This window comes from Camellia sinensis, chromosome 7, assembly GCF_055761805.1.
Source record: "Camellia sinensis isolate YWXY chromosome 7, ASM5576180v1, whole genome shotgun sequence".
NCBI classification, from domain to species: Eukaryota; Viridiplantae; Streptophyta; class Magnoliopsida; order Ericales; family Theaceae; genus Camellia; species Camellia sinensis.
This window is the reverse complement of record NC_138967.1, coordinates 188,026,123-188,038,272: the sequence shown is the minus strand read 5'-3', so window position 1 is coordinate 188,038,272 and position 12,150 is coordinate 188,026,123. Positions and strand designations below refer to the sequence as shown.

Below are 12,150 nucleotides of genomic sequence, written 5' to 3'. Positions count from 1 at the left end.
AAATAGACCTTGAAATTAAGTTAAACTTAGATCAAACAAAAAAAATTAAGATAAACGGCAATGAGATTACAAAAAAAAATTGTATTTTTTTTTTTGAAAAAAAAAAAGTCTTAAAAAAGTTGAAGAACATTTCTTGGGTTGAAGACAAGCCCGCTCAGTTTTTGAGTCAAAAGGCAGAGATGATCACTTTTGCTTAACTTATTGTTAGTTTGCAATTGCTTTTGCATTCAATCTTTTTTGTAATTCATCATTTAAAAATTTAGTATTAGTTGGTAGAATAAAATATTTTGAAAGTGATTGTGCCTGAGTTAAATCTTGTTTAAATATTTTGTATTGTTCAGTTCTTTATAAATCCTCCAAATGGCAACAAACTTTTTATTTTTAAATATATATATATATATATATATATGAGAAAAGCCCTCGGTATTTTTGCAAAACAGAAGCAAAATCCGAAATATAAAAATTTATTGTAGTAAACCAGACAACACTGTTCTGAAAAACAAAACAATATTTATAAATAATAGAAATAAGGATTGAAACTGGCAAAATTGAAATTGTATAACTTACAGAAAATATATTGTAGAATAGGAAAACGGATGAATGATTAAGGCTATCATTTGACGCTATATCCTTGAGACAAAATTCATCCCTCGCACTAGTGCTTATGAATTTTCGAATGCCTATCACCTAAAACACATTGATCAATGCACACTGAAGAAGCACTTCTGTCGATGTGTTCAGTGGACCAACTGAGTTGAGCTGATTAATAAATTGTTCAAAATTTCATTGGATAATTTAGTAAGTTTTTATTAAATATATTTAAGTTTGGCTTATTTATTAGTTTAATTGAGTTGAGTTGAGTTGGGTGTAATTTTAGTAACAGTAACAATGAAAACAGAGGAGAAGTGAAGATTGAGAACCAAGAACTGCCTAAGAGTGAACATTTTCGTTATTTAGGGTCGATTATCACAACAGCGGAAGAGATTGATGCAGATGTGGCTCATAGGATTAAGGCGGAATGGTGTAAGTGGAGAAGTGTGTCTGGGGTATTGTGCGATAAACGAATACCCACTAGACTGAAAGATAAGTTTTATAGAACGACTGTTAGACCAGCTATGTTGTATGGGACGGAGTGTTGGGCAATCAAGAAACAACATGTAGATAAGATGAGTGTGGTTGGGATGAGGATGCTAAGGTAGATGTGTGGTAAGATTAGACAAGACAGGATTTGGAATGAGTGTATTCGGGAATGGGTAGGAGTAGCACCAATAGAAGATAAGTTGAGAGAGAATCGTTTGAGATGGTTTGGTCATATTCAACGGAGACCAACAGAGGCAGTAGTGAAGAGATGCGATGCTATAACGATAGATGGAAGTGTTAGGGGATGGGGTAGGCCTAGATTAACGTTGACTAGCGTTATAAATAGAGATATGAATCTACTTAACTTGACTAATGAAATGGCCTTTGATAGGGCCGCGTGGAAAAGAAGGATTCATGTAGCTGACCCCATTTGATGGGACTTAAGGCTTGGTTTGGTTTGGTTTGGTATATAAACTCATCAAATTATCAAGTAATAAGTGTTATTTATCTTTTCACTGTAATTGAGTTAAGTTTGAAAAACTTAAATTTTTTTTTAATGTTTATAAACTCATCAAATTATCAAGCAGTAAGTGTTCAAATTTAAATTGAAAATATGAAAGGTATAGGGCACTGGGCCATAAATTTAATTTTGAAACTTTGGGGGCAACAACTCCGAGCTTTAAGTTTTTAGGGCCATAAAAACAATAATAATTTAAAAGATCATATTATTTTAACCTATGTGTCCACTATTTTACCTATTTGTTCAGTGTCACTTATTATTTTTTTTTATTCAAAAATTATTTAATTTGATTTTAAGAAAATGACAAAATTAAGCGTTATATTTTTTATATAGAAATACCAAATATCAATACTTGTCATTTGATAAAATGATTTCTAAATTGAAAACATAATAGAATATCTAAAATCTTTTTCAATTAAAAACATAAATAGAATATCTAAACATATTGAAAATACAAAATCTTACAAATTACCAAGAGTGCTTGCAGTTTGGCTGTTTGGTTGCGGCTAAAGGAATTTCAAATTTGCCATCTGTCCAAAACTAGACAGATTGAAAAAAAATCGATTCACAACCGTCCGCTCGTTATCACGCATCCATAAAAATGTGACAAATCAATTTGATTCGGTTAATTTAAATGGATCGAAATATTCGCTAAAGTTTCATTTAGTATTGGCGAATATAATCTTTGTTTGGCATTGGCTTTTTTAGCCGACTTTTTTATGTTGAGACTTTTTTAGCCTAACTTTTTTAACCTCGTTTGGTTTGACTTTTTAGTTTTGTTTTTACTTTTGTGAGGAAAAAAGTATAATGATTATGATTTGGATGTGACATTTTGTCTAATTGGCTTATGTAGCCAATTTTGTCTTTTTATGCTTTTTTAGCCAAAAATCTAAAACCAAACGAAACTATAGCCAACTTTTTGTATTGGGATTTTTTTAGCCTCATTTGGTTTGGATTTTTTGATTTTTTTAACTTTTGTGAGAAAAAAATGTAATAATTATAGATTAAATGTGATATTTTTCTTATTAATTTTTTTAGCCTATTTTATCATTTTATACTTTTTTTAACCCAAAAATAATAGTCAAACCAGGGCTGGAGTATCCTAATTTTTTCGTTTTGACTTTGATCTATCTTAAAAAATAAATAAATAAAAAATAATAATTTAACAAAGGGGAACTTAAGAAAATATTGACTTGACTTGTTATTTATTTAATTATTTATTTTTTTAGAGAGTAAATGAGCCTTTTGAACTCCTCGATGGAAAAAACCCTTTGAACGCAACCATTTTGCAGTCTGACCCTTTTTGTACCCAATTTGAACCATAGTTGCTTGTAAAAATTGTATTTAAACACCATAGTTGGGACTGGATCTGGAAGGTCCCCGATTGATTTCTCAGAAAAATGGCCGACGCACAAGAGGAGGGATTTTTCTAGTATTTATCGGACGATTTCAAGGAATATATGTACAAGGAACTCTACTAGTTCCCCTTATTCTTTCCTTCTTCTTCAAAATATTTGTATGGAGGGGTTTTCTGGAGCCGAAAAGACGACGAACCCCAACGTCCTTCTACTCTCCCCGGCGGCGGTGAGTTACTCCTATCTCTCTTTGTTTATTTATTATGATTATTATTTTTAGATTTGAATATTTATTTATTTATTTATGTTATAGTTTATTCTTTTCAAGTCAATTTAAATCAATAATGTTACCTTGTTTTGAAATCAATCCTCTCCTGAAATTTGTTTGTTTTTATCAGATATTTCCAACTTACACTATGTTTGGGAACTTAGGAGAGGAAAGAAAAGAAAAGAAATGATTGTGATTTCTCTCATTTTTGTTTGGATAAGGAAGAAATAAAAGAAAAGAAATGATTGTGATTTCTCTCATTCTTGTTTGGTTAGGTTTCATTAAGAGAAAAGAAAAGAAATTATTTTATGTTATATTACCAAAATAACCTTTTTATATTTTCAATCATTTTATTTCTTTTATTTTTATAGGGACAAAATTGGTATTATGAAAATAGTGGTTTCTTTTCTCTCCCAATCTCTCCACTTTTAGAAAGATTGAAAATGAGGCTTATAAGAGAAATGAGTTTCTCTCCATTTCTCTTCATTTCTTCCCATTTCTCTCTACTTAGATTATCCAAACAAATAAGAGAAATATATATCACTCCATTTCTTTTTTTTTCTCTCCAAATCACTCAATCCAAACATAGCGTTAAACAAGATCATCAGAGATTTGCTTTACACAATTCTAAACAATTGCCCTTTTAATTTTATGCGGACACTAGTTCAATTTTGGGCACCTATAACAACAAAAGAGGGCCGGTCTTTTCTTACAACTCGAAACCAACCTTTCTCTCTAACATCATTTTGGTATGCACTTGGTATTGAAGGACTTTGTGGGTATAGGATAATCTGTATGGATTCTAAATTTGACATTGATTTGGGTGGGGAAAGACTTGTGAACAACACCTTCCTGGCCGAGTGTTTAAGCATCAATTCCCCGAATCCACTCCTAATCTGGAGTTTTACTCTATCACAGAGTATCCACAGCGTGACGATGCTCTACGTTGCGGAGTCCGACAATCTATCGCTTTCCCAGTCTTTCAATCTTCTACCCAAAGGTGTGTTGGCATAATTGAAGTAGTGTCACCAGTGGAAGACAAATCACTAATTTGTAATGACCTCTTTCGGTACAGAATATATGAAGATTTTGAGGTTAGTCCCCCACTCACTCACAAATTAGCATTTTCAATATCTTGTTAATATTGATTACTCATTACACGACTCTCTCTCTTAGAACATCTACAGTGCTGTGGTGTGTTTGTTTGTGTAATAAGTTGGTGGGGGTTTGCCTGTTCAAAGAGAAAAACAATGCTTTAACGCAAGTGTTAAACACTCTGTTAAATTTGTCATGTGTTTGTTAACTATGCTCGAAGGGGTTAACACACAAAAAAGTAAACCACATTCTCATTTTTCTAGATCATAAGTGTTTTAAAACACTAATGTTTGGATGGCAACAACAATTCAATGACGCATAATAAGAATCTTATGTCAAGTCTCTTTCATTTCGTTGTTTGAATGTGTTCTAAAATGAGAGTGCAATTCCTAGTTCGGTTCCCAAACTGGAATGACATTACTACACTAAGGTAGTGTTTTGTTGGTTGGAATGATTGTAGGCTTGAATAGAATGGCCAGTAATCTTTGGCTTTCCAATAAAATGACCATTCTCCTAAATTGGAGAATATGGTGATTTCATTTCCAAATTTCCAATGTATATTCTTTCCTTTTTTTTGAACCAAACATGATAATAGATATTACGATGGACTGAATTTTTTCCATTATAAAGTTTTTTATATGCATCCTTTTATTTGCAAAATATTATTCTACATTTCAAAGTTTATGAGATTCCTCAGTTGCATCTTTCCATTCCCTACAGAAGTTTGGTCTGAAATGTTCAGTTGTATTTGATCACGAGGCCATGGAATTAGTAAGTGGCAAACTATAATGCAATGTCAAACTTGGTTTTTTTATTTTTCTTACATTAATAGGGTGAGGAATATTTTCTCACTAATACATGGATGTGGCAATACTTTCAAACTAGGATGACGACAAAAATGAAGCTCATAAAGTTGCCTTCAATGAAATCAAGAACGTATTGAAAAGGGTATGTGATGTTCATGATGTACCTTTTGCTCAGGCATGGGTCCCATGCAACATGGGGTGCCCATACAGGGCTCTGGTTGATGGTGGCATCCTTCATGAAAGTTGTTGTTACAAGAAAGTTGACTATGGTGAAGATGAAGATGACGATGGTGTACATGTAGATGCTTTTCATCGTATCAGCTCTTTGTTTCACTTAAAGAATGGGGTGGGGGTTGTTGGGAGAGCACTTTTGTCCACTAATATGGTATTCTGCAGGGATGTAACTCAACTTAGCCTAACTGAGTACCCATTGGCACACTATGCACGAGAGGCTGGATTAAGCGGTTGCTTCGCAATATGCTTGGAGAGCAATTGCACTGGAAATGATGTTTACGTGCTAGAGTTTTATAAGCCGATGAGCAACAATGCTAGTGAAAACCCACATACCTCATTGAGGAAAATATTAGAAACAATGAGGAAAAATTTGTCTTGTTTTAGGGTTGCTTCTAGAGAAGAACTTGGGGAAGAATTACATATTGAAGAAATTAGTATTCAAAATGGTGAGAAACTTGATCCTGTTCAAATCCCCCAAACCACTATATCTTTGCCTCAGTTGGAACTCTCACAAAGTGAAGTTGAGGTAATGCAAATGGATTCATCAGATCAACAATCAGTGAATGCCATAAATATTGGAAGCAATGCTAGCGGTACAGAACATAACAACTTTGCTATTACTTGTACGCAAGAGAAAAGCACAGTCAAAGTGTCAAAAAGAAATGGCAACAAATCTGGAGGCACAGTAAAGGCGTCAAAAAAAGAAGGCAACAATATCGGAGTTAAAATTAAAATTCCGCTAGAGGATATCCTACAAAATTCAACATTAAGCCTTGAGAATGCTACAAAAAACCTCAAAGGTATGCTTGCACTTTCTTAAATTAAAATGTAATGTTAGTTGTGATGTCAGTAGTTATTTCAACTAGATGGACTCTTCTGATAGAGAATATATATTGAGCTTTTTGCAGAAACAAATAGAAAGTAAGTTCTCTTATTTTGATTTTTCCTTTCGCAGTTAGCAAATCTACATTGAAGCGTATATGTAGGCCTTATGGTGTAGAGAGGTGGCCACCTCGCATAAACAAGGTTGGTTGCTCTCAACTCGATGAATCTGCCCCGTGTGTTAATTCTGATCATCTGCCTTCTACTCAATCCTTGGCTATTATTGTTCACACCGAGCCACATGGTACAGCGATGCAAGATGCGAATATAGTGACTACAAAAGCAAAATATGGAGAAGGTATTACAATCAAATTTCGTCTGTCTTTGTCATCAAGTTTCGTACAGTTGCAGCAAGAAGTGGCTAAAAGGCTAGTGTCACGATTCAAACCCGCCCCTATGGGTTTAGTACCGTAATCGGCCAGTAATCCGTAGATTACCAAAGGCCTCCGAACAGATTAACAAATAGTAAGGGGCTGCGGAAGCAATAATACAAAATAGACAAGGTCCAATGAGCTGTGATAACGTACATGGGATAGAACATTATAAAACTTACAAATATATATATATAAACATGCCAGTCTAGATACACAGTATTTACAAAATATTTACAGAAGTGAACTCCCCCAAGATCTGACTGTACAGTGCTTACACAAAGACTAGCATGAAATACAAAAACAGCCTTGACGTTAGACTTCGGACGGAACCTCCTCAGGAGGCACTACGGTTGGCTGACCAAAAACGATACAAAAAGGCGTCAATTCTGACCCTGGTCGTGTGCCGGCTCACCTACATACATAATATAAACCGTGAGCGAAAGCCCAGTGAATAATAACGGAGTAAAGGGTTTATATGAATGATATCCAGCACAAGTTAGAATCCAGCATTTAAATCAGAGCATAATCAGACTTCAAAACAAAAACAGATTCATATACACTTTTATATTCAGATTTTGCATAAGATAATACGTGATACACCCATTAGCTATCAGAACAGATTGGTCCAGAGACCCACATACATAGTTGGTACCAACGACCACAAGGGTCCATAACTTGCGCGCAAGTAGCCATGGTATTGTTACCCCCAGGCAAGGGCCACGTGCAGATTGGCCGTGGTATTGTTACCCCCGGGCGAGGGCCACATGCAGATTGGCCGTGGTATTGTTACCCCCAGGCGAGGGCCACGTGAACTAAGGGTGCCACAAATACTTTTCAGAAAATTGGACATTCATTCATAATTCATAAGATAGCATTTCAGAAAACAGATCATACCATATCAGTCAGAAAATACTTAAGTTAAACATAACTTTACAGAGTTATTACTCACAGTGGGCTCGAAGATAGACAGACAGAGCAGATTGATTAGACAGGGCATGGCACGTGACCTACACGACACATAACAGATACACACCTGAAACACACGTTCTAATTGTATAAAACTTATCTCATTGGCTCTTAGTGTGTTTCTAATCTCTTATCCTCATTACAGAGTCTAAAACATGGCCTAGGAATGCCTAGGATAGAATGAGAATGCAAAGATGCACTTTAAAACACTTTTCAAAACTTTGCTGAAACAGGGGTCCCGCTCGAGCGTGGAATTATACGCTCGAGCGTACATGCAGACAAAAGGAAGCCGCTCGAGCGTGGACTACCCCGCTCAAGCGGACTGCAAGCTACAATAAAAGTGCTGGATGCAAGAAATTCACGCTCGATGGGCGCTCGATACCCGCTCGAGCGTGAGACACAAGTCCTCGCTCGAGCGTGAGTTACCCCGCTCGAGTGGACTGAAAACAGAGGCAAAGTCCTGGATACACGAAATTACCGCTCGAGCGTCATTTATCCCGCTCAAGCGTACTTCATGAACCCAGTATGTACGCTCGAGCGTGGAGTTACCCGCTCGAGTGTCATTTAACCCGCTCGAGCGTACTTCATGAACCCAGTATGTACGCTCGAGCGTGGAGTTACCCGCTCGAGCGTGAGTCCAAAATCTGGAATTTCCAAATTCGACCCTCAAGCTCAAAACTCAACTACAATGTATCAAATTCAATCATTTTGGGCTAATTTTCTAGAAAACACTTGTAAACTCATAATATGACATGTTTTAAAGATCAATTTGAGAAATCAAAACCCAAAGGTAGTTCAATTAAACACAATTTTCAAATAACTTCAAGAACATGAAAAATATGTAACATGCATGAATTTAATCAATCTCAAGGCTTCCAATTCATGCTCCTAAGAGCCAATTCTTTCAAAAACAAGATGAAATCATGGGAAATCATGGACTTCAACCAAAACGTAAACATGCATGCAAGAATTTCCATAAAAACAACTTTAAACTTTATGGTATGCACATGCATGCATGAATTAATTAAGGTTCCTAGAATTCTAGCCCAATCAACACATAATTTCACCTATTTCATGTGTAAACAAGTTCTAGATGGCTCAAAGACAAGATCAAGGGATTGAGTTCTTACCTAAACACCTTAATTAAGCTCCACTAAGCAAAATTCTTGAGCTACTCAACAATTCTTCAAAATCTCCCCAATTCTCTAAGGAATTTTGATGAATTCAAATGTTCTCCTATCTCTAGCTCTAACCCACGGTTTGGTCTCTTCAAAAGATGATGAAGTGGTGTGAAATAAGTCCCTAACAAGATGAAACAAGTAGCCCACTCACAATGGCAAAAGGGCAAATACCTAAGTTCAATTAGTTTAACATTATTTAATCTGATTTAAACATTCCAAATCGAATTTAAATTAAACCTACCATAAAATCACATAAAATCTAACTAGTCTAAAACACTAATCAATTTTGAAATCGGGCGCCGACAAGGCTTTCAATTCGCAATTTAAAGTCGTAACATGAACAGATCATTTTACACCGAACAGATAGAAACACATACATAATGCAATACATATGCAACTAAATCCCAAATCCTTCCTAAATTACTATTAAGCATAATTAATCATGAATTAACATTAATCAAAGGTCGGGGTCATTTCAGTCTTCCCCCCTTAAAAGAGTTTGGTTCTTCAAACTCGAATTACCTTCATTCTGAATCAGCATTGGGTCCAATGGAAACAATTCCGAATATCTCTTCATCATGTCTTCCTCGGTTTCCCAAGTTGCATAGGTTCCCCCGTGGTTTTGCCAATCAACTTTTACCAACGGTATTTCTTTATTTCTCAACCTTTTGATCCGGCGATTCACAATCTGGATAGGCCTTTCCTCGTAGGTGTAATTATCTTTCAAGAGTACGTGTATTGGCTCAATGACATGGAGTGGATCTCTCAAATATTCTCGAAGCATCGATATATGAAATACATTGTGCATATGCTCCATCACTAGGGATAAGGCTACTCGGCATGATACTAGATTAATTTTTTCAAGAACTTTGTAAGGTCCAACATATCTTGGCGCCAATTTTCCCTTAACACCAAACCGAGTTTGACCCTTCATCGGGGTCACCTTTATGAACATGTGGTCCCCAACTTCATATTCCCTATCTCTTCTTCGGATATCGGCATAGCTTTTCTACCGACTCTGTGTAGTTTTCAAGCGTTCCTGAATCAGTTTCACTTTCTCGGTTGTTTCTTGCACAAGTTCTAGTCTCAACAAAGGTTTATCACCTACTTCAGCCCAACATATCGGAGAACGACACTTTCTTCCATACAAAGCTTCGTAAGGAGCCATTCCAATGCTTGAATGGTAATTGTTGTTGTACACAAATTCAGCTAATGGCAAATAGGTTTCTCAATTCCCTTAGAGGTCTAACACACACATTCTGAGCATATCCTCCAAAGTTTGGTTCGTTCGTTCAGTTTGGCCATCTGTCTGTAGGTGATAAGCACTGCTCAGTCTCAATTCAGTCCCCAAAGCTTGTTGCAAACTCTGTCAAAATCTCGATACAAACTTTGAGTCCCTGTTAGACACAATAGACACTGGCACTTCATGCAATCTCACAATCTCAGTCATATAGATATTGGCCAATTTATCAGCATTATAAATAGTTTTGACAGGCAGAAAATGGGCTGACTTAGTTAAACGGCCAACTATAACCCAGATAGAGTCCATACCTCGGGAAGAACGAGGCAATCCCATAATGAAGTCCATGGTAATGTGCTCTCATTTGCATTCCGGTATTGGGAGCGGTTGTAGCAAACCAGCGGGTCGTTGATGCTCAACTTTAACCTGTTGGCAATGTAGACATCTAGCCACAAAGTCTGCAATACTCTTTTTCATTCCAGGCCACCAAAAATTCTATTTCAAATCATGATACATCTTCATTTTCCCCGGATGCATAGCAAACTTACTACTGTGAGCTTCAATCGTAACACGTTTCCTCAAATCATCACAATCGGGTACACAAAGACGGTTCTGAAATTTTAGCACATCATTCTCAAACACAAATCCTGGCCTTAGCTTCGAATCAAATTCCTCTATTATCTTTTCCAGGTACTCATCTTCACATTGTTTTTGTTTGATCTCATCAAGAATAACAGGTTGAGCAGAAATAGCAGATAACAGCCCATCTTGTTCTAGGTCATTTGGCAATTCTTCTCGGTTGGACAACAAACATGACAAACCTGCACCGAATTTTCGGCTCAAGGCATCTGCTACGGTATTAGCCTTTCCTGGATGATACAAGATTTGTAGATCATAATCCTTCATTAACTCTAACCATCGCCTTTGTCTCATATTCAATTTCTTTTGGGTGAAGAAGTATTTCAAGCTCTTATGGTCTGTGTTCACCTCGCAAGTTACCCCATACAAATAGTGGCGCCATATTTTCAGAGCAAACACCACAGCCGCTAATTCAAGATCATGTGTTGAGTAATTCATTTCATGAGGTCGAATTTGTCTAGAAGCATAGGCAATCACCCTTCCATTTTGCATTAGTACGCACCCCAAGTATAGCGATCCCGGGTTTACCCTTGTTGTACAGTGATCCGGACATGTGTCCGTGGATGTTGGTAGTTGTTTAGTTTCTAGTTTGCATCCTCTTTACTTTGTATATCGAGTTATAAGATGTGTTGGGCAGGTTTGTTACAGGTTGGTTGTGTTTGGGAGCCTAATGTTGCTGCCCAGATTTTTGGACCTTCGCTCGAGCGAGGAGTTGGTCGCTCGAGCGAGAGTGAGGTTCGTGTCTGGTGGGTCGAGCCAGGGTGGCTTCGCTCGAGCGAGTGTTGCGTCTGGTTCTGGACCTGAGAGTTGCCTTTCTTGGCTCGAGCAAGCTTCCTTCGCTCGAGCGTTCTGGGTTTTTATTCGCTCGATCGAGAACTTCTTGGCTCGAGCGAGAGTTTCTGTGTCTGGTCGCTCGAGCGACAAAGGCTTCGCTCGAGCGAGCGTGTTTTATATCAGCGGACAGTAGCGATTTTGAACTTCAGTTTTTCACTGCTTTTTTTGATCAAACCCTAAATCCGAGACCCTCTCTCTCTAAACTTACATTCTCTCTAAGATTTGATCTTCCTAGAATATGAATCTAGCCTAGAGCCTTTGTTAAAAAGATAGAGGGCGTTGAGAGCTTTGTTTTAATCTGAAAAAGTTTGGATTTGGAGCACGTTGATCTTCGAGTCTTCATCTCCTTTTTGGCTTAAACTTCGAGGTAGGGATATCCTACTCCTCTCTATGGATTTTGTCTTTAAATTTTGGTATTTTGAGATGTTGGGTTTGGCTTGGTAATTTTGTGAAAATTTGGGGCTTTTGTGTAATTTTACAAAAGTTGGGGTTTTATTCACAATAAACCTAGATGCATGTTTGGCATGGAGAAATGGAATTGATGTTAAATCATTGATGAAAATGGGACCTAAGGGTTGAAATGGTAATTATGGAAAATGGCCTAATTACATTGTTTGATTAATTGGGATAATTAATGGTGAGAAATGAGGAAATGAAATGTTGATTGAATATCCAT

General features: G+C 36.7%; 1 protein-coding gene across 1 annotated transcript; it reads left to right on the top strand.

Annotated features, from left to right (window-relative positions):
• Window positions 1–4,806: 4,806 nt before the first annotated feature.
• Window positions 4,807–6,654, top strand: LOC145796393 (protein NLP6-like). Its single transcript, XM_082881487.1, has 3 exons — window positions 4,807–5,089; window positions 5,204–6,158; window positions 6,314–6,654. The coding sequence occupies exons 1-3, from the start codon at window positions 5,081–5,083 to the stop codon at window positions 6,652–6,654; spliced, it is 1,305 nt and encodes a 434-aa protein (XP_082737613.1). The 5' UTR covers window positions 4,807–5,080.
• Window positions 6,655–12,150: the final 5,496 nt, after the last annotated feature.

Coding starts and splice junctions, on each gene's coding strand:
- LOC145796393 (XM_082881487.1), top strand. Junction 6,159..6,313: donor TGCTACAAAAAACCTCAAAG/GTATGCTTGCAC, acceptor TTCCTTTCGCAG/TTAGCAAATCTACATTGAAG.